Below are 27,734 nucleotides of genomic sequence, written 5' to 3'. Positions count from 1 at the left end.
GCACCAGAGAGTACTTAGCCTCTTCTCCACAATTAATTCTTGCAACCTCTATCCCAGGACATGGCAAATAGTATCTCCAGTCAACCATTTCCAGCTCTTGGCCACTGGTTCACCACACAATCTACCAAGCATCATCATCATTTCCCTCACACAAGACACTTCACTGCTAAGGACTCCCAAGGATCAAACACCCAGGCCATACTGGGTACTGTTCACACGATCACTATCACAACACCTGCACACCAATCCACTCCACCATCTGGACACGGCTCTAGGCCCCACCCTGATCACGACCCATGGAAGTGCAGATCTTCACCCTCCCTCATCACTGACAGCACAAACAGCTGGGTAGCTGCAGAAACACACACTGTCTGCCAGGCTCTTTCCAGCACCACAAACTGCACTCTGAACGTTCTCACCTTCCAAGTAATCACGTATGGAAATTATAAGAAGAATTACATCTGACTTCTTATAGATTGCGGCATTAGAACTGGCACTTCTGCGAGTATCTTTCCCAATACTTGGGGGGAACATTCTCAGAAAGTACACAGCATTCTGCATCTCACATCCCATTACCAAACACATTTCCTACATCAGGCAGGTGCCAGAGCAAGAGACTGCATCTGGTGGGAGGAACTGCTCACCCCTTTGCAACATGTTTTTAAGGCACACAGAAAGAATCACATCGTTCTTATCAGCACTCAAGGGAGATAAGAAAGCCTGGCACCACAGCATATATTGAAACAACACTGCAACGTCCGCTGCAGTCTCACACTTTAACAGTGTTCGCCGACCATGGCAAAACTGTTCTTTCATTATTTGTCCTACCTCCCGTTGTTCTTCCATTAGCCCCTGTTTCAAATCGCTAATATCAGACGTGGAAATAGAACACAGAATATGGCTTGTGCTACGTCATCCTCTCCGGAAACTCCCTGTGGTATTAAAGTGATAGGAGTGTAAAAAGAAACACCCACATGCCAATGATATCCACATATCAGCACTATTTCTATGAAGGATCAGTAAAAAGGAGGACACTGTTTCTGATGACACAAACTTGGGAGACACCAGCATGATCTGCCAAAAGCAGAGATGTGGCAAGAAAACACAGCTACACTGGTGTGGCTGCCTACAAGAAAACTGCATCTTAGAATATGAAAGAAAAGAATGGACTTCATTTCACAATACTCCATCTTTGCAACCCCTTCTACTTGAGCAGCACGTGTTCATGCTCAGAAAGAGAGGACTGAAAGGCCAGACTGCACATCATTTCCAAAACGGACTACATGCAGAATGATTCTAGGAAGGAAAACCAAGAGTGTACAGAAATTGAAATATCAGTGAGGAAGTGAGTAAGCTATGGAACAGCAGTATAAGGAAGGTGTTGAACTGCCCTCTTTGGAAATAATCAGACCTTGAAAGGATGAGGCCCTCAGCAGCCTCACCTCACTCAAATTCAACCTCACACCCAAGGGCAAAACACACATGACATAAAACTCTCCTGGGATCTTGCCGCTCCATTACTCAGACATGCCAGATTTAACAACATACAGTTAAGGAAAGCCAAGAGGATTGGAAGGGATTCATGACTAGAGAGAGAGACATATTCAGAACATCTGAAGACAGTGTAGTGTAGTCATGTCAACAGAATGAACGATCACAAAACCTGGAAGGCCTCCCATTTCTTACAGCCCCTGGTAACCTCCAAACCCCACTCTGAACAATGGATACAGAAGACAATCAGCCTCCATTCCAGCCTCCATTCCCTTTCCCAATCTAGCGATGACTCCTCTCTTCGCTGAACCATCCCATCAACAAGTCCAACCAAACAAAAGAGTGTCAAATATATAGTATCTGTCTGACCACCTGCAGATAATGCTTGCTGTTTTGCAATGCTTCTGCAAATTCAGATGGAGTTACTACACACAGTTAAGCAAAGGAATTTCTAATATTAATGAGTAAGGCATCTTCATGATTCATCTGAACTGCATAGGTGGGTTTCCAAGGATGCTCTATTTCCTTTTCATTTTAAAAATGGCACAAGTGATTTGCGAAGTTAGAGCTACAGATGCAAATACTGAAAGAACACCTAAAGAGAATAAACTACATCTGCTAGAACACAAGTCTACAATCAGAAAACTCTACAGGCACAACTGTCACCTTGCATCGCATGACCATCAAAGAATAATGGAAGAAGATGAGGACAGAATTTTTCAAAAAAAAACTATGACTGACAACAACATAGCCAGGGCCAATGATGGTGAATACTACATGCTGGACTATTGCCTCAAGACCAAGCCTTCCTGACTTCCAGACATTCACCAGTCCCATCTGGAAATGCAGCACACCATCAGCTAACAGAATTTATGGAAAACATTGTGACATGGCAAATCAGACGAGGCACTGATTTCCTTCTGAAAAAGAGCAACACAAGGAATGAAAGTCCCATGCCCAGCAGCAGGAGCAGAACTCCAATAAACACAGCCTGCGCACTAACAGCTCCACAACCTACAATCACCCTTGAGAACCACATATGGCAACGGGATATGACAGGTTACAGCCCAAAACTTGTCCCCACCAATAAATAATGGCAAAAATAATAAATTAAACAAAAAGCAAACGATTTTCATTGAACAGGTCTTGAGTGCTAACTCCAGAGAAAAGTGTTACAGAAGTACCCTGAGCCATACCTTCTCCCAACGTTTGGAACAAAAAATTCATTGCTTTGCATCATTTCACCTGATGAACAAAAAACATATCAAAACAACATCACTGTCAGCACTCCAAGGTCTTCAACAGGCTCAGCACCTCGCCTGCACTACTCTCTCAGAGGGAACAACAGAGGCATTGGCAAGAACCAGTACAGTTTGCAGGTTTGGAAAGGATATAGGAAAAGTCCATCACTGCTTTCCCAATTTCATCATGACTTTGTCTGATGAACTGATGTAGATAGAGATACACCATGCACACAGAGAACATGCTGAGATAACGATCAGTGTATTGAGTTGTGTCTCTTGCAAGGGAGAATCAAAGGAAAAAAACAGCCCTGTTACCAACACAATCACACTCTACATCATAAAAAGAAGAGGAAACTGCCTGGTGGACGACCACTACCAGAATGACCCTTTTTTTAAGATACAATTGTAAAATAAAGGTCTTCACAGAACTACACAAAACAGGCTCATAAGTAGAACAGCAAAGAATGGATGTAAGTTGAAGTGGAAGAGAGTCCAATAGCACATGCCTTACGCATGTTACAGTAAAAAAGATGACAGATCATCAGCAAGACACCACCATTCTTCTATCAGTATCACAAGACCCAACAAGGTCCGAGCATAACATATGTGAAGAAAATTACACATACAACACACTCATAACACACATCTCAGACACAAACATCAAAGCCACCAGCAGCTACTCCTCAAGAAAAGAGTTCGACAGCGGTTGAACAGAACACTCAGAACTCGAAGTCCCTGCAAAAAGAATGTGATGGAAAGAAAGGAAGTAGAGAAAAGAAAAGAAGAGAAAACAGGAAGAAAGCAGAAAGAAGGAAAGGAAGGGAGGAAGGAAGTAAGGGGCGAGCAGGCCGCGAGAGGCACTGACCGTGTCCAGCAAAGAGGGAGGCTCCTGCGGCGTCTCCTTCGGCGCGGGGCCGGGCGCCGGAGGGCAGTTGGGGCTGAACACCATCAGGTCGCTCTTGCCCGCGCCGTCCGTGGCCACGCACAGGCTCCGGCTCTGGCGCTGCGAGTACGACCAGCTGCCCACCTCGCTGGCGCACACCAGCGTCGCCGGACCGGGCCCCGCCAGCACCGCCGCCCGCGGCGCCCAGCGCCCGGCCCCGTACAGCACCACCGCCAGCACCAACAGGCTCGACACCGCGCAGATGGCCACCACCAGCCACACGTTCGTCGCCGCCGACGCTCCCGACGCCGCAGATCCGCCCTCCGCGCTCGCCGCCGGCCGCAGCCCCGCCCCCGCCGACACCGACACCGCCCCTGCCCCCACAGCCGCCCGCGCCGCCTCGGCGCCCTCCACCAGCGACACGCTCAGCGTGGCCGTGGCCGAGCGCGGCGGCTCCCCGTGGTCCCGCACCACGATCAGCAGCCTCTGCCGCGGGCCGTCCGCCTCCTCCAGCGCCCGCGCCGTGCTCACCTCGCCGCTGTACAGCCCCACGCGGAACGGGCCCTCGCCCCGCGGCTCCCGCAGCTCGTAGCGCAGCCACGCGTTGTAGCCCGAGTCCGCGTCCACCGCGCGGATCTTCGCCACCACCTGCCCCGCCGGCGTGCCCCACGCCGCCCGCGCCCACAGCGACCACGACGACACCGCCGAGCCCGCCGAGCCCGGCGGCCGCGACCCCGGCTCCGCCGCCTCGCCCGCAGCCCAGGGCCACGGCCCGCCGCCCGCAGGCGGCAGCAGCGCCGGCGCGTTGTCGTTCTCGTCCACCACGAACAGCTGCACCGTGGCGTTGCCGCACAGCGGCGGCTCCCCCGCGTCCACCGCCCGCACCTCGAACTGCAGCACCTGCAGCTCCTCGTAGTCCAGCGGACGCAGCGCACGCAGGCGCCCGCTCTCCGCGTCCACCGACACGTAGCTCGACGCCGGACGCCACCCCGAGCCCGTCCCCGCGCCGCCCTCCGCCACCGAGTAGCTCACGCGCCCGTTGCCCGCCTCGTCCGGGTCCCGCGCCCACAGCCGCGCCAGCTCCGCGCCCGCCGCGTTGTTCTCCCGCGCCAGCACCGTGTACACGGCCTGCGCGAACGCCGGCGCGTTGTCGTTCACGTCCGACACCGGCACCCGCAGCCCGCGGCTGGCGCGCAGCGGCGGCGCCCCGCCGTCCTCCGCACGCACCTCCACCTCGTACTCCGACACCCGCTCCCGGTCCAGCGCCTCCCGCAGCACCAGCGAGTACGAGCCCGCGAACGTCGCCACCAGCCCGAACGGCGACGGCGGCCGCACCGCGCAGCGCACCCGCCCGTTCGGCCCCGAGTCCCGGTCCGACACGCTCAGCAGCGCCACCACCGTCCCCAGCGCCGCGTCCTCGGGCACCGGCACCGACAGCGACGTCACCCACACCTCCGGCGCGTTGTCGTTCACGTCCAGCACCTCAAGCTCTACGTTACAGTGGCCCGATAACGGGGGGGTCCCCTTATCTCCCGCCTCGATCTCCAGGTCATACGACTGAACATCCTCGAAATCCAGTTCTCCCGCAGTTCTCATTTCCCCTGACGTTCTATCGATTATGAATAATTCCTTCATTTTTTCAGGAACTGTCTCGCTAAAGGCATAGTAGATTTCCCCATTAATCCCCTCGTCTTTGTCTGTCGCTGTTAGGTGCAGAAAAACAGTTCCAGGAATGGCATCTTCCGGCAGCTGAACTTTGTACACCGACTGGTTGAACTGCGGCGCGTTGTCGTTCGCATCCAGCACCGAGATCACCAGCTGCACCGTGCCCGTCAGCGCCGGCCTGCCCCCGTCACTCGCCGTCAGCACCAAGCGGTGCTCGGACAGCGACTCGCGGTCCAGAGGATGCGTTAACACCAGGGCAATGGAAACTTTGTTTTTGTCTTTAGATTTTATATCCAGAGCGAAGTGCTCGGAGGGGCTCAGTGTATAGGAGAGCTGCGCGTTCGAACCTATATCCGCATCCGACGCGCCCTCCAGCGGGAAGCGTGAATTCAGTGGGGAGTTTTCCGACAGACTGATGTTTTTATAGGCGGCGGGGAAGCGCGGGGCATTGTCGTTGATGTCGGTCACCTCCACCTCCACGTGGAAGACGCGCAGCGGCCGGTCCAGCAGCACCTCCAGACGCAGGGCGCACGGCGCGCTCTTCCCGCACAGCTCCTCCCGGTCCAGCCGTGAGCTCACCACCAGCGCCCCGCTCGCCCCGCTCACCTCCACGCTCGCCCGCCGGCCCCGCGCCACCAGACGCAGCCGCCGCGCCTCCGCCTCGCCCGCCTCCAGGCCCAGGTCCTGCGCCAGCCGCCCTACCACCGTGCCGGCCTCGGCTTCCTCCGGCACCGAGTACCGCACCTGCCCGCCGACCAGCGCCCAGGCCGCCTGCAGCACCACCACCGCGGCCGCCCAGCTCCGCCGCGCTGCTCCAACGCCGACCATCGCCCTCACCGCTGCGCCGATCCTCCTCCACGCCCCGCACCTCCCGACGTGCCTGCTCCAAACCCTCCGACCGCGCTCGCAGACAGAATCCTTCCTCACGGGACGCGCGTCCTCCTCCGCGCCGCTCGCTCTTGCTCTGCCTTCTTTTCCACGGGCACCGGAAGGTGTTCCCTCCCTTTCCCCGATCGCATCGCGCGTTCCTTAGCTCAGAGCGGCATCATGTGGCTCGCTGCGGGAATTACTCCTGTTCTTCTCTCTATTGCTTCGCATTGGCTTCACTTCTCTTATTTTTCCATTTTCCATTCCTCATTCCTAGCGATTCACTTATCTTTCTGACTCTAGCGGTTTTGTCTTTTTTCTTTTGCTGACCCCCTTGAACATCACTTTTTATTTTTTTTATTTTTATTTGTTGTTGTGAATCCTTATCTATACTATTTTTTTCTGTGTACTCGCTCAGTAGAAGTGCATCTCTTAGAACGCAACAAGATGTCAATTCATCTTTCACGTTTGTTTTCCTCTTGAAATGGGAGAACCATAATATGTTTTGTATGTATTTGTTGGTTCATGGAACAGCTCCCACGTTGACAGGAATCCATGTTGTGCTGTTAAAAATCTTGGTGTTCATTTGATTATTTTTTTCTGGAGTATGCTCAATTCACATATTTTTCTAGACATTTCTTCCAGCAAATTTATTTGAATGGTCACTTGTTCCAAACGTTGTGTAGCAGAGATACACTGCCTGTTGGTATATGTCTTATAAGGATGGAGCACAGAGAAGAAAGTGGGAAACAGATCCTCTTGTTCCACTCATTATCACGGAAGTACAAAATCACACAACAGTACAGCTTGGATGCAACCTCCAGAGATCATCAAGTCTGTCACCCATGCTAAAGCATGTTCGGTACAGTGTCTGCACTGGTAGGCATCTAGACAGGTCCTGTATCCAGAGAAAGAGTCCACAACCTCTCTGGGCAGCCTCTTGCAGTGTTCCGTCATTCTGACAGTAAAGACCTTTCTACTTATGTTTGTATGCAACTTCCTTCTGTTCCAGTTTCTAACTCTTCCCACTTGTTCTATTGTTTCACATCAACGCAGAGTCCACACCCATCAACATGACTGCCACAGTTAAGATATTCAGAGAGGTGAGAGCCCCTCTCAGCCTTCTCCATGCTGAACAGATCCAGGTCTCTCAGACTTTGTTTGTAGGGGAGATGATTCAGGCCAATAACCATCATTATCATGCACTGCTAAACTCCTTCTAGGAAATCCCCTTCCTCCTTGAACTGGGAAGCCTCGAACTGGACACAGTACCCCAGATGCGGCCCTCACTGGGTCAGAGTAGAGGAGAAGGATCACCTCCCTCTACCTGCTGGCCATGCTCTTTTTAATGCATACCAGTACTGCACTGGTCTTCTTGGCCACAAGGTCACACTGCTGGCTTGTGAGAAAACTGCTGGCCACCAGGCTACAGAGCTCTGCAGAGCTCCTCTACAGCAGGTCAGCCCCAAATCTATAGTGATGCATGTGGTTATTCCTCCCAGGTTATTCCTCCCAGGTGCAAGACTTTACACTTCCTCTTATTGAACCTCACCAGATTCCCTTCAGAACAACTTGACAGCCTGTCCAGGTTTCGTTCAATGGCAGCACAGCCTTCTCGTGTGTCAGACACTCTTAGCAGCTTTGTATCACCAGCTGCTGATGATACACTCCATACTTTCATCCAGGAAACCGAAGAAGATGTTGAACAAGACCAGACCCAGCACCTGAAGATTTCTCAAACATGATAGAGAGCAGTTTGGCTGTCACTTCTGCCAGCTCTCTCACTCATGTGGGTGCAACCTGTTGGGCTGCAGGGACATTGTTGTGAAGTGCCCAAAGGGAAGAGGATGCAGAGCAACAGAGAACTGTGAGTAATGGGAGTAAATCCTCATTTCCCTGCAGGTGAAAACTATCAGAGACAGAAATGAGAGGAGATGCACTGAACATGGGTGGGCACAAGTGCAAACAAGCTGTGTTATTGGCATGATACATACTTCAGACAAGGCAAGGTTGAGATTTGGGACTAGGAGTTATTGGATTTTCCTCTTTTTTTTTTTTTTCTTTTTTTTCTTTTTTGGTGTGTGTTTGTGATCTCTATTCATTCTCACTATGTCCTTCAGACACACCAGTGGGCAAGTGTTCTGGAGCCAGAAGCTAACCGTTATTGTTCTCCTCTGCCCTGTCACTGAAAAGCAGGGTGTACATATTATCCTACAGGAATAAACACATCACCTGCCAACACAGCTCTTCACTGACACCCTTTGCTTTCACCACCACCTGCACTCCACTAAAGCAGCAGTCAAGAAAAGTCTGAGAGCAACGTGAAACCTCATCTCTGCATCTCAAAAACACAGAACAAGGTTCAGGGTCAAGGTACAAACTAAGGCCTCCAGTTCTCTTTGCTTTCATGCTTCAACTTATCACCATTTCATGCGCAAATCTGCCTCTGAAGTATTGAAGACTGTCAGTCTTCCACGGAACTGCAAAGATGTCTAGAGTCCGGATCTATCTGTACTCCTTTATGCCAGCTGGGTTTGGTTTATACCATCTCAGTTCATATGCAAAATGCAAAGATGAATTTTTCTTTCCCTTGTGTCTTTGTATCTTACCTACATTGTTACACACATGACTATCAGAAGTGTACAACCTACAGGACAATACTCAGGACATACACACTTAATCCAACAGGAAAATACCACATCTAAACAGCACCAAAACATACAGCTGTCTATTGATCATAAAGTCTTTTAATACAAAAAGCTTAACTGTAGCATGCTGTAGTAGTTCCTGCTTGTTAAGAAAAAAGTGCATGATCACTCATTAGAGTGTAGTATGGCACACATCTATCACAACTGAAGCAACAGAGGGACCTGAAAACTAATGACATTCACTCCATCACAACCTCAGATCAATAAAGTAGTACATCCAGACCCCAGACACATTGCCTCAAAGCGTGAAGGTGTGCAGTGTAACAGCAGCTTGAACACTACACCTCATCCACTCTCACCAATGTATTTCCAGTGTGAGAGGAGAAAAAAAACAGAGTGAGATTCATAGAACAGGAAAGAAAAAGCTGAAAGATCCCATTGCACATCAATTAAACATATGGTTTGCCAACATCTTTAATACTGAAGAGCACTTCTTCCCATCCTGAGGAGGAATAGCAGCAGAGGGAAGATCACAGGGAGGCTCAGAGAACTCAGACAGATTCATCAGTACTGGAAGATATTCCTGCAGGAAAAACATCATTCTACATTTAAACACAAGTGAATAAAGGTACATATGGAAGATGACTTCACAAGCAGGAATGCCACAAGTACAACAGCAAGTGAGGAGACAGAATCTGACTGCTCAGGGTCTTGGAGAGGCTCATCGCACCTCACAGATGGCATTGCTGTCAGCAGTCTCTTGGTGGAAGGCCTCTCCATGTCCCACTGAAGGCAGTATCTGCTGTGCTGCTCACCTACCTGTTTCTTACACTATATAATGAAAAGTAGATGCCCTAGGAAAATATTAGAGAGACACTTCAACCATACTGCTATGAAGAAGCACTGCCACAAGGAATGACACATAACCTCTAATGATAAGGTCTTGCAGCTGAATTTCTGTATGTTTTCAGAGGAATCAGGCCAGACAGCACAGTGTACTTGGCCTCTTCTCCACGTTTAACTCTTGCAAACTCTATCCCAGGACTTGGGAAATAAAATCTCCAGCTGACCTCTCTTCACTGCTAAGGACAACCAAGAGCAAATGCCCAGGTCATACGTGGTGTTGCTCACACAATCACTGTCACAACACCTGCACACTGATCCAACCCACTACCTGGACACAGCTCTAAGTCCCACTCTGACCACAACCCATGGCTGTGCAGATTGTCACCTCCCCTCATCACTGGCAGCAAAAACAGCTGGGTAGATGCAGAAACACACATTGTCTGCCCATCTCTTTCCAGCTGCAGAAATAGCACTCTGAACATTCAGCAACTTCTAAGCAGTTTCATATGGAAATGATAAAAATATCTACATCTGATTTCTTCCAGATTCTGACATTAGTATTGGCACAGCTGTGAACAACTTTCCCAGTGCACGAGGGAAACATTCATTAGAAAGTACACAACACTCTGTATCTCACATCCCATTACCAACAGGCAGGTGCCAGAGCAAGGAACTGCCTCAGGTAGGAAGCATTCCTCACCTCGTTTCTACCACACGTATTTAAGGCAGACAGAAAGAAACACATCATTTTTATCAGCACTCAAGGGAAATAAGTGAGTTTGGCCACCACAGCGTATAATGAAAAAGCACTGCAAGAACCTCTAAAGAGAAACACAGAATACAGTTTCGTGTTGCATCATCCTCTTTGGAATCTCCTCATGGTATTGAAGTGAAAGGAGTGAAAAAAGAAATCCCCTGGTGCCAAAGATATACAAATATAATGACTATCTCTATGAAGGATCAGAGAAAAGAAGTACGCTGTTTCTGAGGACACAGACTTGGTAGACACCAGCATGATTTGCCAAAAAGCAGAGATGTGGCAAATAAACACAGCTCAAAAGGCATATCACACTCAAGGACCTGTGGCCACCAACAAGAAAACAGCATCTTATAATACAGAAGAAAACAAAGGACTTCATTTGTCTTCACGTTATCTGCATGCAATGTACACCATGACTACGCTCAGTTCTCCTCCTGCCAAGGTAAAAAAGGAAGGGAGAAAACTTGAGAGATTCAGAGAAGACCAGTAGGATAAGCCAACTTTGAAACACCTTCTACTTGAGCAGCAAGTGTTCGTGCTCAGAAGGAGAGGATTGAAAGGTCAGACTGCACACTGCTTCCAAAACAGGAATACAGTGCAGAATGATTCTAGGAAGGAAAACCAAGAGTGTACAGAAATTGAAATATCAGTGTGGAAGCGGATAAGCTATGGAACAGCAGGACAGAGAAAGTGTTAAATTGCCCTCTTTGGAAATAATCAGACCTTGAAAGGATGAGGCTCTCAGCAGCCTCACCTCACTCAAATTCAGCCTCACACACAAGGACAAAACACTCATGACATCACAGAACTCTCCTGAGATCTCCCTGCTCCATTACTCAGAAATGCCAGAATTGTCTATGTACAGTTCAAGAAAGCAAAGAGAAGTGGAAGGGATTCCTGACTAGAGAGGCACATTGAGAAAATCTAAAGACAGTGTAGAGCAGTCATTTCAACATAATGAATGATCATAAAACCTGGAAGGCCTCCCATTTCTTAAAGCCTCCTGGTAACCTCCACACCGTACTCCGATCACTGAATACAGAAGACAAGCAGACAACACTCATTCTTATTTCATGGCATGCCATGAGGGCTTCCAATGATTGCTTTTTCCCTCCAGGATCAGAATTTCCACTCAAGGTTGTAAACAGAACAATACAGCAAGTCACTATCATGTGCTACTGTCACGTTCACCTCCACCACAAGCCACATTTCCCTTCCCCACATTGACTCTGAAATTCAATGACCCATCCCACCAATCAGAGCAAGAAACTCAACCTCACAAAACAAACAGAGCCATATACACAGTGCCAGGCTGATCTTCTGAAGATGACCCTCAATGTTTTGCAATGCTTCTGCAAATTCAGACAGAGTTATTACACACAGCTAAGCAAAGGTATTCCATCGTTAATGAGCAAGGCATTGTCAAACCTCATATGAAATGTATAGTTGGATTTCCAGGGTTGTTCTCTTCTTCCATCTTTTGGTTTTAAAAAAGGCACTGGCATGTTGGGAGAAGCTACAGCTACCAATGCAAAGAACATCTGGAGAGGTTAAGTACATCCTGGCAGAACACAAGTGTACAATCAGAAAACTCTACAGGCACAACTGTCACCTTGCATCACATCTCCTGCAGTACACAATGAAAGAAGACGAGGACAGAATTTTTGACAAGGAACCATGTCTGATAACAGCACAGTCAAGGCAAATTATGGCAGATACTACATTCTGGACTGCTGCCTCAAGACCAACCCTTCATGACTTCCAGACATTCAGCACTCCCACCTGGAAATGCTGCTCATCACCATCTAACAGAATTACTAGAGTCAACATCGTGATGTGGAAAATCAAAAGACACAATGATTTCATTCTGGGACAGAACATAACAAGTAGTGAATGACCTGTGCCCAGCAGCAGGAGCAAAGTTAAGAAACCCAACCCTGTGCACCTGCAGCTTTAGCATCTAAAATAACCTTTGAGAAACACACAAGGCTCCGATGTCTGATTGGTTACATCCAAAAATAAGTCCCCTCCTTTGCATCATCTCACCTGTTGCACAGCAAACACACCAAAAGGACATCACTGTCAGCACTGTGAGGTCACCAACAGATAAGCACTAGTCATGCTCAGCACTGGAACTGCACTCCTCTCTCAGATGGAACAACAGAGGTATTGTCAAGAACTGATAAGGACAGCCTTCAGGTTAGGAAAGGATACATCAACAGTCCATAATCCCTTTCCTAGTTTCATCATGACATTGACAGATGTAACTATGTAGAAGAATATGCACCCTGGACAGAGAGAACACTGAAATAACAATCAACATAATGCTTCATGTCTCTTGCAGAGGAGAATCAAAGAAGAAACCAGACCTGTCTGCAGCACAATCATTCTCTGCATTATTAAAAGCAGAAGAAAGTGTCTAGTGGAGAACAACCACCAGAATGACCTATCTAGCAGTAATTCAGTGTTGCGCACTATTAGAAACAGTATTGGTAGAACTTCGGTCACAACAGCTCTATGCAATTAACTTAATTCCATCCACGACAAGACATCTAAACTCAGAAAAAAATTCCAAACCAACAATTGAAGAAATTCAGGATAAACAACATCAGAGATGCAAGTGTTAAATAAACATCTTCACAGAACTGCACAATATAGGTCCATAAATAGAACAGAAAAGAATGGCTATAAGTTAAGGAGGAATACAGTCCAACAGTGCTTCCCTCACCTGTGTTAAAGAAAAAATGATGCGCAAGAATTCACAAGAAAAGAATCACTAAAAAATCGGCATCAGATGTACAACAATATTCCAGCATCGCACATGGAGAGATAATCCAATGCATACCACTCTCAAACGCATTTCACAGCAACGAGCACCTCACACCCAGGCAGGTACTGTTCTTCAACACAACGCAACAACACGTCTGTCCGAACTAGCAGCTCGGGGAGGAGGAAGAGAAGCAACGACAGGGAGCAGAGCAAGGCACAGAAAAGCAGATAGAAGGAAAAGGCAAAAAAGACAGATAGGAAGGGAGAAAAGAACGGGAGAGGAGGCCGCGAGAGGCACTGACCGTGTCCAGCAAAGAGGGCGGCTCCTGCGGCGTCCCTTTCGGCGCGGGGCCGGGCGCCGGAGGGCAGTTGGGGCTGAACACCATCAGGTCGCTCTTGCCCGCGCCGTCCGTGGCCACGCACAGGCTCCGGCTCTGGCGCTGCGAGTACGACCAGCTGCCCACCTCGCTGGCGCACACCAGCGTCGCCGGACCGGGCCCCGCCAGCACCGCCGCCCGCGGCGCCCAGCGCCCGGCCCCGTACAGCACCACCGCCAGCACCAACAGGCTCGACACCGCGCAGATGGCCACCACCAGCCACACGTTCGTCGCCGCCGACGCTCCCGACGCCGCAGATCCGCCCTCCGCGCTCGCCGCCGGCCGCAGCCCCGCCCCCGCCGACACCGACACCACCCCTGCCCCCACCGCCGCCAGCGCCGCCTCGGCGCCCTCCACCAGCGACACGCTCAGCGTGGCCGTGGCCGAGCGCGGCGGCTCCCCGTGGTCCCGCACCACGATCAGCAGCCTCTGCCGCGGGCCGTCCGCCTCCTCCAGCGCCCGCGCCGTGCTCACCTCGCCGCTGTACAGCCCCACGCGGAACGGGCCCTCGCCCCGCGGCTCCCGCAGCTCGTAGCGCAGCCACGCGTTGTAGCCCGAGTCCGCGTCCACCGCGCGGATCTTCGCCACCACCTGCCCCGCCGGCGTGCCCCACGCCGCCCGCGCCCACAGCGACCACGACGACACCGCCGAGCCCGCCGAGCCCGGCGGCCGCGACCCCGGCTCCGCCGCCTCGCCCGCAGCCCAGGGCCACGGCCCGCCGCCCGCAGGCGGCAGCAGCGCCGGCGCGTTGTCGTTCTCGTCCACCACGAACAGCTGCACCGTGGCGTTGCCGCACAGCGGCGGCTCCCCCGCGTCCACCGCCCGCACCTCGAACTGCAGCACCTGCAGCTCCTCGTAGTCCAGCGGACGCAGCGCACGCAGGCGCCCGCTCTCCGCGTCCACCGACACGTAGCTCGACGCCGGACGCCACCCCGAGCCCGTCCCCGCGCCGCCCTCCGCCACCGAGTAGCTCACGCGCCCGTTGCCCGCCTCGTCCGGGTCCCGCGCCCACAGCCGCGCCAGCTCCGCGCCCGCCGCGTTGTTCTCCCGCGCCAGCACCGTGTACACGGCCTGCGCGAACGCCGGCGCGTTGTCGTTCACGTCCGACACCGGCACCCGCAGCCCGCGGCTGGCGCGCAGCGGCGGCGCCCCGCCGTCCTCCGCACGCACCTCCACCTCGTACTCCGACACCCGCTCCCGGTCCAGCGCCTCCCGCAGCACCAGCGAGTACGAGCCCGCGAACGTCGCCACCAGCCCGAACGGCGACGGCGGCCGCACCGCGCAGCGCACCCGCCCGTTCGGCCCCGAGTCCCGGTCCGACACGCTCAGCAGCGCCACCACCGTCCCCAGCGCCGCGTCCTCGGGCACCGGCACCGACAGCGACGTCACCCACACCTCCGGCGCGTTGTCGTTCACGTCCAGCACCTCCAAAATGACGCTACAGTGGCCCGACAACGGGGGCGTTCCCTTATCTCTCGCCTCGATTTGCAACTCGTGTTGGAGGACGTCCTCGAAATCTAAGGGGCCCGTGAGTCTGATCTCCCCCGTCCGCGGATCTATGCTGAATGCATCGCTCTGAGACGCAGGAACAGAACTGACGATGCTGTAAGAAAACTCCTGATTAAATCCCACGTCTGGGTCCGTGGCTGCCACTCGCGCCACCAGAGTACCCTCCGCCGCGTCCTCCGGCAGCTGCACTTTATACACCGACTGGTTGAACTGCGGCGCGTTGTCGTTCGCATCCAGCACCGAGATCACCAGCTGCACCGTGCCCGTCAGCGCCGGCCTGCCCCCGTCACTCGCCGTCAGCACCAAGCGGTGCTCGGACAGCGACTCGCGGTCCAGAGGATGCGTTAACACCAGGAAAAGGGATTTCAAGTTGTCATCAGGGGATTTTACATCCAGAGCGAAGTGCTCGGAGGGGCTCAGTGAATAGGAGAGCTGCGCGTTCGAACCGATATCCGCATCTGACGCGCCCTCCAGAGGGAAACGCGACCCGGGCAGAGACGATTCCGCGATGCTGATGTTTTTGTAGGCGGCAGGGAAGCGCGGGGCATTGTCGTTGATGTCGGTCACCTCCACCTCCACGTGGAAGACGCGCAGCGGCCGGTCCAGCAGCACCTCCAGACGCAGGGCGCACGGCGCGCTCTTCCCGCACAGCTCCTCCCGGTCCAGCCGCGAGCTCACCACCAGCGCCCCGCTCGCCCCGCTCACCTCCACGCTCGCCCGCCGGCCCCGCGCCACCAGACGCAGCCGCCGCGCCTCCGCCTCGCCCGCCTCCAGGCCCAGGTCCTGCGCCAGCCGCCCCACCACCGTGCCGGCCTCGGCTTCCTCCGGCACCGAGTACCGCACCTGCCCGCCGACCAGCGCCCAGGCCGCCTGCAGCACCACCACCGCGGCCGCCCAGCTCCGCCGCGTTGCTCCAACGCCGACCATCGCCCTCACCGCTGCGCCGATCCTTCTCGACACCCCGCACCTCCCGACGTGCCTGCTCCAAGCCCTCCGACCGCGTCCGACGCCGACAGAATCCCTCCTCACGGGACGCGCGTCCTCCTCCCCGCCGCTCGCTCTTGCTCTGCCTTCTTTTCCACGGGCACCGGAAGGTGTTCCCCTCCCTTCCCCCGATCGCATCGCGCGTTCCTTAGCTCAGAGCGGCATCATGTGGCTCGCTGCAGGAATTGCCTGTGTGCTTCTCTGCGTATCGCGCCGGGTTCACTTTATTTTTGCCGTTTCCCATTCCTCGCACTTACCTTCTCTTTCTGATACATATGGAAAATATTACTTACCCACCGCACCTTTCAAGCTGTTACTTCAGTAAAAGTGTTTTTGTATTCACTTTAAATCTGGTGCGAAGCGATCTTTCTCACTCCTTTGCTAAGAGGAATAGGCGAGCCATGTAATATACCGAGTGCATCTGTTTGGTCGTAGGAGAGCTCCCACGATGACCGTGATTGTTGTTCCTCTGCTAGAATCCCTGTGATTTAATTGATGTGTTTCTGAAAACACTCTGTATTTACATGTTCTGCTTTACATTTCCCACAACAAAATAAAACTAAATGTCCATATTAGGAAAACATCTTGAAGAGGGGATTGACAGGCTGTTGCTGCATGTCTTGCAAGGACTGAGCTTGGAGTGAAAAGAGAGAAACAGACCTCTTTTTCTGTTCACAGTCACTCCCCAGTGCTTTCTTCTGTTTTCTTTCTGCTCAGATCTCACACTGTAAACTCAAAACACAAAATTGAATTGTTCTGTCTCCTGTATCTTTGTACCTTTCTCCTGCACTTTGTACCTTAGCTGTGTTCCCTTATAAATGGCAGAGTTATTGCCCCGATGAAGCATTCAAAGAGACCATGTCTTCTCTCACAAATCCTTCCACACAGAGCACAATGAAAGTTCCGACACTGAAGATTAGATGTGGTCCTTCAATCCCGCGATGTTCACAAATGGAGTGGCTCTGGGAAACCGGCAACCAAGGACTAGGGCTTCCATTATCATAGAATCATAGAATTGCTAAGGTTGGAAAAGACCCACAGGATCATCCAGTCCAACCATTCACCCATCACCAATGGTTCTCGCTAAGCGATGTCCCTCAACACAACATTATCACATTTCCACCAAATTCAGAATGTACGAGAACACGCCTTGTGCTTCATTTCCATTCCTTTGTCAACAAGTTTTCTGATGCTTACAAACACTGCACCAGTCAGGGATGGAGAATTACATTAATACATTCCTTTCGCATGCAGAATGTAACAGAACACACTTTGTTCTGCATTTCCATTCTTTATATCAGATCTACTGCAATCAAACACCCTTATTATCCCAAACAGGTCGATTGAGACAAAAATGTATCCAGCCAAATGAAAAGTATTTTGTTAGCTTTTCCAGGAGCAGCTTCCTCTGTTATCAAATAGAAGAATGCTTCAATGATACTGTACACAGGACAATGTAGAATAATTACTACGGGGACATTTGCTGATCTCTTAATTTCATGAAAAAATGAGGTCCCTGTGTACTCCCCCCCCCCCCCCCCCCCCCCCCCCCCCATTTTACAGGCTTGTACAGCAGTGGGGTTTTGGGTAGAGATCAGTGTCTTTACCAGTGCATAGAAAGAGATCCTGGGCCTGATACTTATCCACAAAGCCACCTGGCGCACTCCATGAGAGCCCACACAAAGAGGTACTTCATGAAGGTATATATATATTTCTTCTATTTAACCACCTGCTATGTTCATCCACTTACCTGGAAAAACTAGATCTGATCCTTCTTCATGCTATATTCATAGGGATGAGAATATAACGCCATAGTCATCAAAAAGTGCGCTGTTTAATGTCACGCATCTTAGAGCTCTGCTAACATCTATATTAAGCTTGCTCCAAAAAATACAGCATGACATTTTAATCAGAATAAAGAGCTGCTAGAGAGAAACCAAGCATTATAGCCAAGGGTACAGAACACGGTGTCCCTTCTTTTGTGTTCCAATACAGTCTGTGATGGTTCTGAAATCACTGGACACACACTGCTTCCAGAGGACAGTACACACTTCGGACATGAGCAACGCTACAAGATGCTCAACAGCTGCCTGCCCAGAAAAAGAATCAGCCTCATGGTACAGATAACTGGTTTAAAAGGGCTATTTTCAAGGAATTCATGGAAGGAAATTATCAGCTTTAGCCAAGGTTTACCAATTCTAAAATGCACAGCACACCCATTTGCATTTCTGTGAAAAGGGAAGCCAGACAGTGACCTTTAAACTAAGGAGGATTTGACTCCATTAGAACCTCAGCTGAGCAGAGTGTAAAACATTTCCCCTACACTCATAGCAAAAAAAGCCCAAATATCTGCAATTTAAAGGCATACAAAACTCAGCAGTCAACATCCCATCCACTGCCACCATGACATATCCAAGAAGAAAAACAGCCAAGTGGGACTTCCTCACGTGAGGAGAGTAGAAATCCAAAGGATCTTGTTCTGATTCATTGAAACACCTAGGTCTGGCAATATCTTGGCAAATAGAGAGGGCACTTACTTCATACTCCATCCCCACCCCTAAAAGCAATATAAACAGAGGGAAGATCATGGGGAGATTCAAAGAAATCAGGCGCAATCTTCAATACTGGGTAAAGCTCCTTTCTGAGCAACAACATTCCACATGCAAACAATAGCAAATAAGGTGTATGTGGCAGATGTCTTCCAGAGCAGGAATGACACAATGACAATGGGGAATGGAGACATGCAGCGCTTGACAGAACAGAATCCTATGGTAGCTCAGCACACGTCACAGATGGCTCTGCTGTCATCCGTCACTTAGAAAGAGAAGTCCCCATGCCACATCAAAGAATATACCTGCTCTGTTACTCTTCGCTTAGTAGGTCGTTCTCTACATAAGGCAAGAGGATGCCCAGGGAAAACAGCAAATAAACACTTCAAACACATACAGTTGGCACCATGAGTAACATACGACCTCTCACACAAACGTCTCATAGCTGAATTTTTGGATGATCAGAGAAGAATCTGGCCAGGCAGCACTGTGATCCTGGCCTCTTCTCTAGCTTTTCTAATGGCTCTCTCCATCCTGTGTTGTGGCAAATAGGATCTCTACCTCAGACAGCATTTCCCAGCTCTTATTCAATGACATGTTCCATCTTCTAGCAAGGACCTCTCTTCCCTCAGACAAGACTCTTCACTGCTAAGGACAACCAACACCGAACACTCAGGCCCTCCTTGATGCCTGACACAGAATCACTGCCACAACACCTGGACACTGATCCACCCCACCAACTGGACCCAGTTCTAAGCCTCACTCTCACCATGACCCAGGGCTGTGCAGATCCTCCCCTTCCCTCACCACAGACATCAGGAACAGCTGGGTGGCTGTCAGGGTATTACTAGCAGCAGGAACCACACTCAGATGCTTCGCATCATCTCAGCAACCTCAGACAGAAAGGATACCAAGCTCTACATCAGATCTGTTACAGGTTCTGTCATTAGTACTGCCACAGCTCTGAGCAACTTTCCCAAAATAAGAGGGAAGCATTCACCAGAAAGCAGTCGCAACTCTACATCTTGCATTTCCAACCTATTTCCTCTATTGGACAGGTACCAGAGGAAGGAACTGTCTCTGGTGGGAGGAACTGCTCATCCTCTTGCCACCAACGAGCACATCATATGGCACAAGCAAAGAAGCACAGAATTTTTATCAGCATTCACAGGAGATAAGAACACAGTGGCATCGAGGGATACATGGAACTGGCACAGCAAGATCATCTAAAGTCGTCCCCTAACAAAATGTCTTCCTGAATATGGAAAAATAACAGTTTCTTATTGCTGCCTCATGGTGTTTTTCTCTAAACCATTATTTCAACACACACTAGTAGCATACACATAAAGGGAAAATGTAACATTGTTTTGGCTGTGTCTTCCTCTGTAGAAATAACTTTCTGGTCCCAAGGAAAGTGAAGAAATTCATATTAGTTCAAAGAGTGTAGAAAGAAACCCCAAGTATCAACAGTAACCTTGTTTCCCAGCTTTTACTGAGAAGGATTAGCAATAAGGAGGAAATATCTTATGAGCAGACAAACTTGGTAGATACCAGCATGATTTACAGACAGCTGAGGTGTGGTGAACATACTTCCAGAGTTACAGCACACTGGGGGAATCTGTGGCCACCAACAGAGTAATAGATCTTAAATTATAGAAGAAACCAAAGGATTTCTCTTCATAATCTCTACATGCAAGGTTCACTATGAGTAGGAAGTTCATTCATTTCTCCTCTTCCCAAAGTGCAAATGGATGCAAGAAAACTCATCGGGTTCAGAGATGACCAGTAGGATGAGCCCACTTTGCAACACCATCAACATGAGCAGCAAGTATTCATGCTCAGAAAGAGAGGACTGAATGGCCAGACTGCACATCCGTTTCAAAGAAGGCCTACAGTGCCAAATGATTCCAGGAAGGAAAATCAAGTGTGCATACAAAGCCAAAACCGCACACACCAGCTGGAAGACAGTTTAATAGCAAGATAGTGTATTGAATTGCTCTCCTTAAAGGTCTTCAGATCCTGAAAGAATGAGGCCTAACTCAAGTTCACCTGGCACACAAGGGCAAAACATTCACGTCACCATGAAACACAACAGCGAAATCTCCATTCCATTTCCCACGAATGACTGAGTAATTATATGGGGTCAACAAATTACAGAAGACTGGGAGGAATTCATCACTGATGCCAGAGATATGTTCATAACCTCAAAAGAAACAGAGGGCATTTCCACACTATTTACTATCTCATGATCAGGAAAGGCCTCCAACTCCCGTTTCTTGCAGCCTCCACGTAACCCACACTCTCCACTCTGAACATGGATGCAGAAGACAAGCAAACACCTCACATTCTTGACTTACAGCATGCCTGATGGTCTTCCCAATGATTTCTTTTACTCTCAAGAAGAAGAGACTCCACTCAAGGTCACCCTTCACAGGAGGAAATGGACAGGCCCTATTCAGGGCCACTGCCACATTCACCTGCACCAGAAGCCACAACTGCATCTCTCACCCCAGGCCTGGTGATGGCTTTCACAGATCCTTTCCAGCAATCAGAGCAGCAAACTCAACCACATTAGACAAACAGTACCAGATACATAGTGCCTGAAAGATGCTAGGCAGGCAACTCTCAGTGTTTTGCAATTCTTCCACAGATTCATATGGAAATATTATTCACAGCTTAAATAAGTTATTTCAAAAAAGCAAGGGAGATGTTATGCTTGATATAAACTCTACAGATATATTTCCATGTTTCTGTTTTTGTTTTTTTCTTTCTCCCTTGTATTTGATATAAACGACCTTTCGGAAGGCATGGCTGCTGAAGCAATCACTGAAAGAATATCAGAAGAAAGCAGTGCACGTCCTACTAATTCCCCATATACAAACACAAGTCTCCACGTAGAAAACCCTAAAGAAACATCTATCACATTGCATCACATTTCAATCACTGAACAACCAAAAATGGGGACGACAGTTCTTTCACAAGAAATTACCACTCACAAGAGCACAATTCAATTAAACAATGGAAGTCAATAGTGACTCCATAACTATCAGCAGCAGAACGTTAATGACTTGCAGCCTCTCAGCAGTCTCAGGTGGAAATGTGGCACAGCAGAAGCCAAGAAAATTAGTAGAGCTAAAATCATGAAAATAGGCATTCCCAATCAGAACATCACAAAAATAAAAGGCACTACCACATGTCCCAGAGTGCATCTGGGCAAGATGTAACCAGCACTGAAATAAACCCATAAGTAGCAGCAGTGGGCTCTGATCCCACCACTTCATACAGTACCCACTCTGGGGCAAGACCAAGGGAAACAATAGAGTCAATAGACAAAGATCTACAACAGAGGAAGGGAATCAAAAACAAAAGCAAGAGCAAAGAAGACAAAAGAAAAGGAAGGAAGGAAAGAAAGGAGGACGGAAAAACAGAAGAATGGAAGGACGGAAAGGAAGAAAGGTAACAGCATTCCTATTAAAAATAAAAATAAGTATGCATTCCCATTTCCATGAATATGGTCACACTATTCTCTCTGAATAAATTTCATTACCAAAGAAGACAACAACAAACTAAAAAAATTAAAAAATACTAATAAAAATCGGAAAAGTCCATATTGCTTCTCATTATAACTCCACCATGAAAATCGAAATACAGAAGTTTTACATCACAAACATAATCCTCAACTCTAAACTGCTGCCTTGTTTCGTGATTCTTTATAAGGAGACCAAAACAAAAGGAAGACAGAGTTTCTGAAAAGAAACCATATCCAGTGACGGTACTTAGTGTCACCAATGACACTGAATCCTGCCTGCTGTTCTGGCACAACCAGACTGACCTTTCATGTCTTCCAACCTCCTGCAAACTCAGGAAGAAATGCTGCACACCACCAACAGCATTTGTAGAGCTTGAATCATAAGAAATCAGCAGCAGCTCTAGAATCCAGAATCACCTTCTTAAACTGAACCTGGCAAGGAAATAGGACATCACATACCCCACCACAAGTTCTCCCAGACTAAATAAAGAAACAAGTAACATTTTAATCAGTAAGCTTTCAAGTGCTAATGGCTCTGCATCAGATCACACGTTGCAGAAGCAGGTGTAAGCATATGGGACATGGCTACCAGCACCTGGAAGTGACCAACCTCAGCACAAGGCCTCAGGCTCTCTGTCACAGAGAACAACAGAGAGGTTGGCAGGAATTGGCAAGGACAGTCTGTACAGCAGAGGAGTAATAGCGTGGTTGGAAAGGATGCGGGAAAATGCATTGACTTCTCTGGTGACTCTGTCAGCTGACTCAAAGCTGAGAAAAATACGCCATGGGAAAGAGAAACCTCAAACACCAGTGTCATTTACCACCACATCTCACACAGATGAGAATTTCAGATACAGATATCCAAAGAGTCTACACTCAGCATCACCAAAGGCAGTAAACAAACATCAAGAGAAAGACCTTTCAAGTCTAGCAGGCCTTCAGTGACAGACACTTCCAGGAAACAGTGTCTACAGAACTGACAACACAAAGGCTCTGTTTTACTGCATAATAAAGATAATAAAAGAAAAACTCAGATACTGGAAAACTAAACTCAGAAAGAAGTTCCAAACCAACAATTGAGTAGCACTTGGATGGACAACAGCGCAGATGTGAATGTTCAATAAACAAAGAAATGAAAATAAATAAATTAAATCGAGAGAAGGAAAACTAATGCAAGGTTGCAACAAGAAAAATTGGAAGACATCCAACGGTACTCCACGAACATATCTAATGTGAAGAAGATGGTGGGAGAAGTAGGAAGAAAAAAATCACACTGGATCACAAACAGATGAAAACGGTATCACAATTTTTCATCATGGAAAAATGAGAAAAAAATTCATAGCCCACTCTCCCACAACTTCTTCATCTTTCCTCAGCTTTCACAGCGCCTGGCAGGTCCTGCTCGGGGACATGGTCCCAGGGCAGAGCGCTGAGAGCATGGCCAGGTCCAGCACCAAAACAGCAATGACCGGAGCGGGCCCGGGACTCCGGTAGCCACATATGTTCACAAGGGGAGGGCTGAAAGAAGAAGGAGAGGGGGAGACACGGAGGAGGACGTGAAATAAACAGACGGGATATAGCAAAAGACAAAGAAGTACATGGGAAGAAACGGCAGAAAGAAAGAAAAAAAGGGAAAAAAAAAGAAAGAAACGGCAGAAAGAAAAGAGAAAGAAATGAAGAAAATAAATGGCGAACGTCCCGCGAGAGGCACTGACCGTGTCCAGCAAAGAGAGCGGCTCCTGTGGCGTCTCCTTCGGCGCGGGGCCAGGCGCCGGAGGGCAGTTGGGGCTGAACACCATCAGGTCGCTCTTGCCCGAGCCGTCCGTGGCCACGCACAGGCTCCGGCTCTGGCGCTGCGAGTACGACCAGCTGCCCACCTCGCTGGCGCACACCAGCGTCGCCGGACCGGGCCCCGCCAGCACCGCCGCCCGCGGCGCCCAGCGCCCGGCCCCGTACAGCACCACCGCCAGCACCAACAGGCTCGACACCGCGCAGATGGCCACCACCAGCCACACGTTCGTCGCCGCCGACGCTCCCGACGCCGCAGATCCGCCCTCCGCGCTCGCCGCCGGCCGCAGCCCCGCCCCCGCCGACACCGACACCGCCCCCACCGCCGCCTCGGCGCCCTCCACCAGCGACACGCTCAGCGTGGCCGTGGCCGAGCGAGGCGGCTCCCCGTGGTCCCGCACCACGATCAGCAGCCTCTGCCGCGGGCCGTCCGCCTCCTCCAGCGCCCGCGCCGTGCTCACCTCGCCGCTGTACAGCCCCACGCGGAACGGGCCCTCGCCCCGCGGCTCCCGCAGCTCGTAGCGCAGCCACGCGTTGTAGCCCGAGTCCGCGTCCACCGCGCGGATCTTCGCCACCACCTGCCCCGCCGGCGCGCCCCACGCCGCCCGCGCCCACAGCGACCACGACGACACCGCCGAGCCCGCCGAGCCCGCCGAGCCCGCCGAACCCGCCGAGCCCGGCGGCCGCGACCCCGGCTCCGCCGCCTCGCCCGCAGCCCAGGGCCACGGCCCGCCGCCCGCAGGCGGCAGCAGCGCCGGCGCGTTGTCGTTCTCGTCCACCACGAACAGCTGCACCGTGGCGTTGCCGCACAGCGGCGGCTCCCCCGCGTCCACCGCCCGCACCTCGAACTGCAACACCTGCAGCTCCTCGTAGTCCAGCGGACGCAGCGCACGCAGGCGCCCGCTCTCCGCGTCCACCGACACGTAGCTCGACGCCGGACGCCACCCCGAGCCCGAGCCCGAGCCCGCGCCCGTCCCCGCGCCGCCCTCCGCCACCGAGTAGCTCACGCGCCCGTTGCCCGCCTCGTCCGGGTCCCGCGCCCACAGCCGCGCCAGCTCCGCGCCCGCCGCGTTGTTCTCCCGCGCCAGCACCGTGTACACGGCCTGCGCGAACGCCGGCGCGTTGTCGTTCACGTCCGACACCGGCACCCGCAGCCCGCGGCTGGCGCGCAGCGGCGGCGCCCCGCCGTCCTCCGCACGCACCTCCACCTCGTACTCCGACACCCGCTCCCGGTCCAGCGCCTCCCGCAGCACCAGCGAGTACGAGCCCGCGAACGTCGCCACCAGCCCGAACGGCGACGGCGGCCGCACCGCGCAGCGCACCCGCCCGTTCGGCCCCGAGTCCCGGTCCGACACGCTCAGCAGCGCCACCACCGTCCCCAGCGCCGCGTCCTCGGGCACCGGCACCGACAGCGACGTCACCCACACCTCCGGCGCGTTGTCGTTCACGTCCAGCACCTCCACCACTACTTTGCAGTGACCCGACAGAGGCGGCCACCCCTTATCTCTTGCCTTTACGTGGAGGTCATACAAAGGAAATGTCTCATAGTCCAGCGGTCCCGTGAGTCTGATTTGCCCAGTATTTGCATCGATCGTGAAAATGTCAGACGCAGATGAAGGACTAAAAGTATCGATTTCATAAATCACTTCACTGTTAATTCCCTCGTCCGGATCTGTGGCATTCACTCTCACCACCACTGTTCCTTCCAAGGCGTCTTCAGACAGATGCGCGTTATACACCGACTGGTTGAACTGCGGCGCGTTGTCGTTCGCATCCAGCACCGAGATCACCAGCTGCACCGTGCCCGTCAGCGCCGGCCTGCCCCCGTCACTCGCCGTCAGCACCAAGCGGTGCTCGGACAGCGACTCGCGGTCCAGAGGTTTTGTGAGAACCAGGAACAGAGATTGAGTACGTGAGTCACTGTTTTCTTCCTCTATCCTGAAGTGCTCGGAGGGGCTCAGTGTATAGGAGAGCTGCGCGTTCGAACCGATATCCGCATCCGACGCGCCCTCCAGCGGGAAACGGGTCCCCGGCATAGTGGTTAATTCTGCAATGCTGATGTTTTTGTAGGCGTTGGGGAAGCGCGGGGCATTGTCGTTGATGTCGGTGACCTCCACCTCCACGTGGAAGACGCGCAGCGGCCGGTCCAGCAGCACCTCCAGACGCAGGGCGCACGGCGCGCTCTTCCCGCACAGCTCCTCCCGGTCCAGCCGCGAGCTCACCACCAGCGCCCCGCTCGCCCCGCTCACCTCCACGCTCGCCCGCCGGCCCCGCGCCACCAGACGCAGCCGCCGCGCCTCCGCCTCGCCCGCCTCCAGGCCCAGGTCCTGCGCCAGCCGCCCCACCACCGTGCCGGCCTCGGCTTCCTCCGGCACCGAGTACCGCACCTGCCCGCCGACCAGCGCCCAGGCCGCCTGCAGCACCACCACCGCGGCCGCCCAGCTCCGCCGCGCTGCTCCAACGCCGACCATCGCCCTCACCGCTGCGCCGATCCTTCTCCACGCCCCGCACCTCCCGACGTGCCTGCTCCAAGCTCTCCGACCGCGCTCTCTGACAGAATCCTTCCTCACGGGACGCGCATCCTCCTCCGCGCCGCTCGCTCTTGCTCTGCCTTCTTTTCCACGGGCACCGGAAGGTGTTCCCCTCCCTTTCCCCGATCGCATCGCGCGTTCCTTAGCTCAGAGCGGCATCATGTGGAACGCTGCGGGAATTACCTCTGTGCTTCTCTGTGTATTGTGATGTAGATTCGGTTCGTCTATTTTTTTTTCTTTTTTTTTTCCCCCCCATTTTCCAGCTATTATGAGTCAAATTACTTCTTCTATTTCTTCCTTTTTCTTTTTTTTTTTTTTTCCGAAGACGTATCATACAAATTTTCAATGTTCTCGTTCAGTAGAACTGCGTATCTGTTGAAATTTAACACGGCACCAAATAATCTTTCACACTTTTTTTTCGTCAGATTAAATGGGCATGCTGTGGAATGTATCCAATCTATTTGTCGATAGTGGGACAGCTCCTATGGTTACTGTTAACACTGTCGTCTGGTTAAATATCTTGCAGTACAATTGAAACTTCTCAGAAAGAGAATTCTTCACTCTTAATTCAAGCGTCTTTCAAGACATTTATACAGAGTTAGATACACAGTTAGGTATCCAGAGGTGTATTTAGTATCTCAAGAGAAAGAGACTCCAAAACCTCTCTAGGCACCCTGTTCCAGAGTTCTGTCACTATGAGAATAAACAAGTTTTTCTTATGTTTGTAGGGAACTTCCTTGTGTTCCAGTTTTTTACTGTTGCCACTTGTTCTATTGTTGTTCACCAATGAACAGAGTTCATACCGATCGACATGACTGCCACACTTCAGATATTCATCAATGGTGTTGGAATCCCCCCTCAGCCTTCTCCTCTCCACGCTGAACAGACACAGGTCTCTCATCTTTTCTTTGCATGGGCTATGCTGCTGGCCCCACATTTGTTGCCCTCTCCCAGACTTGTTCAAGGAGATCCCCTCCTTGAACAGGGTAGCCCAGAACTGGACATAGTGCTCCAGATGTGGCCTCACTGGGGCAGAGTAGATGAGAAGGATCATGCCCCTCAAACTGCTGGCCATCCTCCTTTTAATGTGACACATTGGCCAGGATATCGTTGGTCTTCCTGACCTCAAGGGCACACTGATGGCTCAAGACCAACCTGCAGGCCACCTGGACGAAGGTTGCAGGGTGCTGCAGAGCTTTTCTCCTGCAGGTCAGCCTCTAATCTGTACTGATCCATGCTGTTATTTCTCCTGGGTGCAAGACTCTACCTGTGCTCTTGTTGAACCTCGTCAGGG

At 51.4% G+C, this 27,734-nt stretch overlaps 8 protein-coding genes across 8 annotated transcripts in view; all 8 read right to left on the bottom strand.

Moving 5' to 3' along the window:
- PCDHA7 (protocadherin alpha 7) overlaps nucleotides 1–6,111 on the bottom strand; it is an 86,384-nt gene extending 80,273 nt beyond the window's left edge. Inside the window, exon 1 of the mRNA NM_001111137.2 lies at nucleotides 3,601–6,111. Within this exon, the coding sequence (NP_001104607.1) occupies nucleotides 3,601–6,111 (2,511 nt within the window). The remainder of the gene's footprint in view (nucleotides 1–3,600) is intronic.
- The window catches only part of PCDHA6 (protocadherin alpha 13), a 98,273-nt gene extending 82,287 nt beyond the window's left edge, over nucleotides 1–15,986 (bottom strand). Inside the window, exon 1 of the mRNA NM_001111136.3 lies at nucleotides 13,476–15,986. Coding sequence (NP_001104606.3) covers nucleotides 13,476–15,986 — 2,511 coding nt within the window. The remainder of the gene's footprint in view (nucleotides 1–13,475) is intronic.
- Nucleotides 1–15,986, bottom strand: part of PCDHA3 (protocadherin alpha 3) — a 96,259-nt gene extending 80,273 nt beyond the window's left edge. Inside the window, 2 exon segments of the mRNA NM_001111133.1 lie at nucleotides 3,601–4,340; nucleotides 14,198–15,986. Coding sequence (NP_001104603.1) covers nucleotides 3,601–4,340; nucleotides 14,198–15,986 — 2,529 coding nt within the window.
- The window catches only part of PCDHA5 (protocadherin alpha 5), a 106,653-nt gene extending 80,273 nt beyond the window's left edge, over nucleotides 1–26,380 (bottom strand). Inside the window, exon 1 of the mRNA NM_001111135.2 lies at nucleotides 23,837–26,380. Coding sequence (NP_001104605.1) covers nucleotides 23,837–26,380 — 2,544 coding nt within the window. The remainder of the gene's footprint in view (nucleotides 1–23,836) is intronic.
- The window catches only part of LOC121106708 (protocadherin alpha-3-like), a 151,605-nt gene that overhangs the window by 82,287 nt on the left and 41,584 nt on the right, over nucleotides 1–27,734 (bottom strand). The window lies entirely within an intron of this gene.
- Nucleotides 1–27,734, bottom strand: part of PCDHA2 (protocadherin alpha 2) — a 132,274-nt gene that overhangs the window by 80,273 nt on the left and 24,267 nt on the right. The gene's annotated exons all lie outside the window — the stretch shown is intronic.
- PCDHA1 (protocadherin alpha 1) overlaps nucleotides 1–27,734 on the bottom strand; it is a 132,274-nt gene that overhangs the window by 80,273 nt on the left and 24,267 nt on the right.
- Nucleotides 1–27,734, bottom strand: part of PCDHA4 (protocadherin alpha 4) — a 115,466-nt gene that overhangs the window by 80,273 nt on the left and 7,459 nt on the right. The window lies entirely within an intron of this gene.

The sequence above is a fragment of the Gallus gallus genome, chromosome 13 (genome assembly GCF_016699485.2).
Source record: "Gallus gallus isolate bGalGal1 chromosome 13, bGalGal1.mat.broiler.GRCg7b, whole genome shotgun sequence".
NCBI lineage: Eukaryota > Metazoa > Chordata > Aves > Galliformes > Phasianidae > Gallus > Gallus gallus.
Note: the sequence above shows the minus strand (reverse complement) of the source record. Positions and strands in the feature narration are given on the sequence as shown.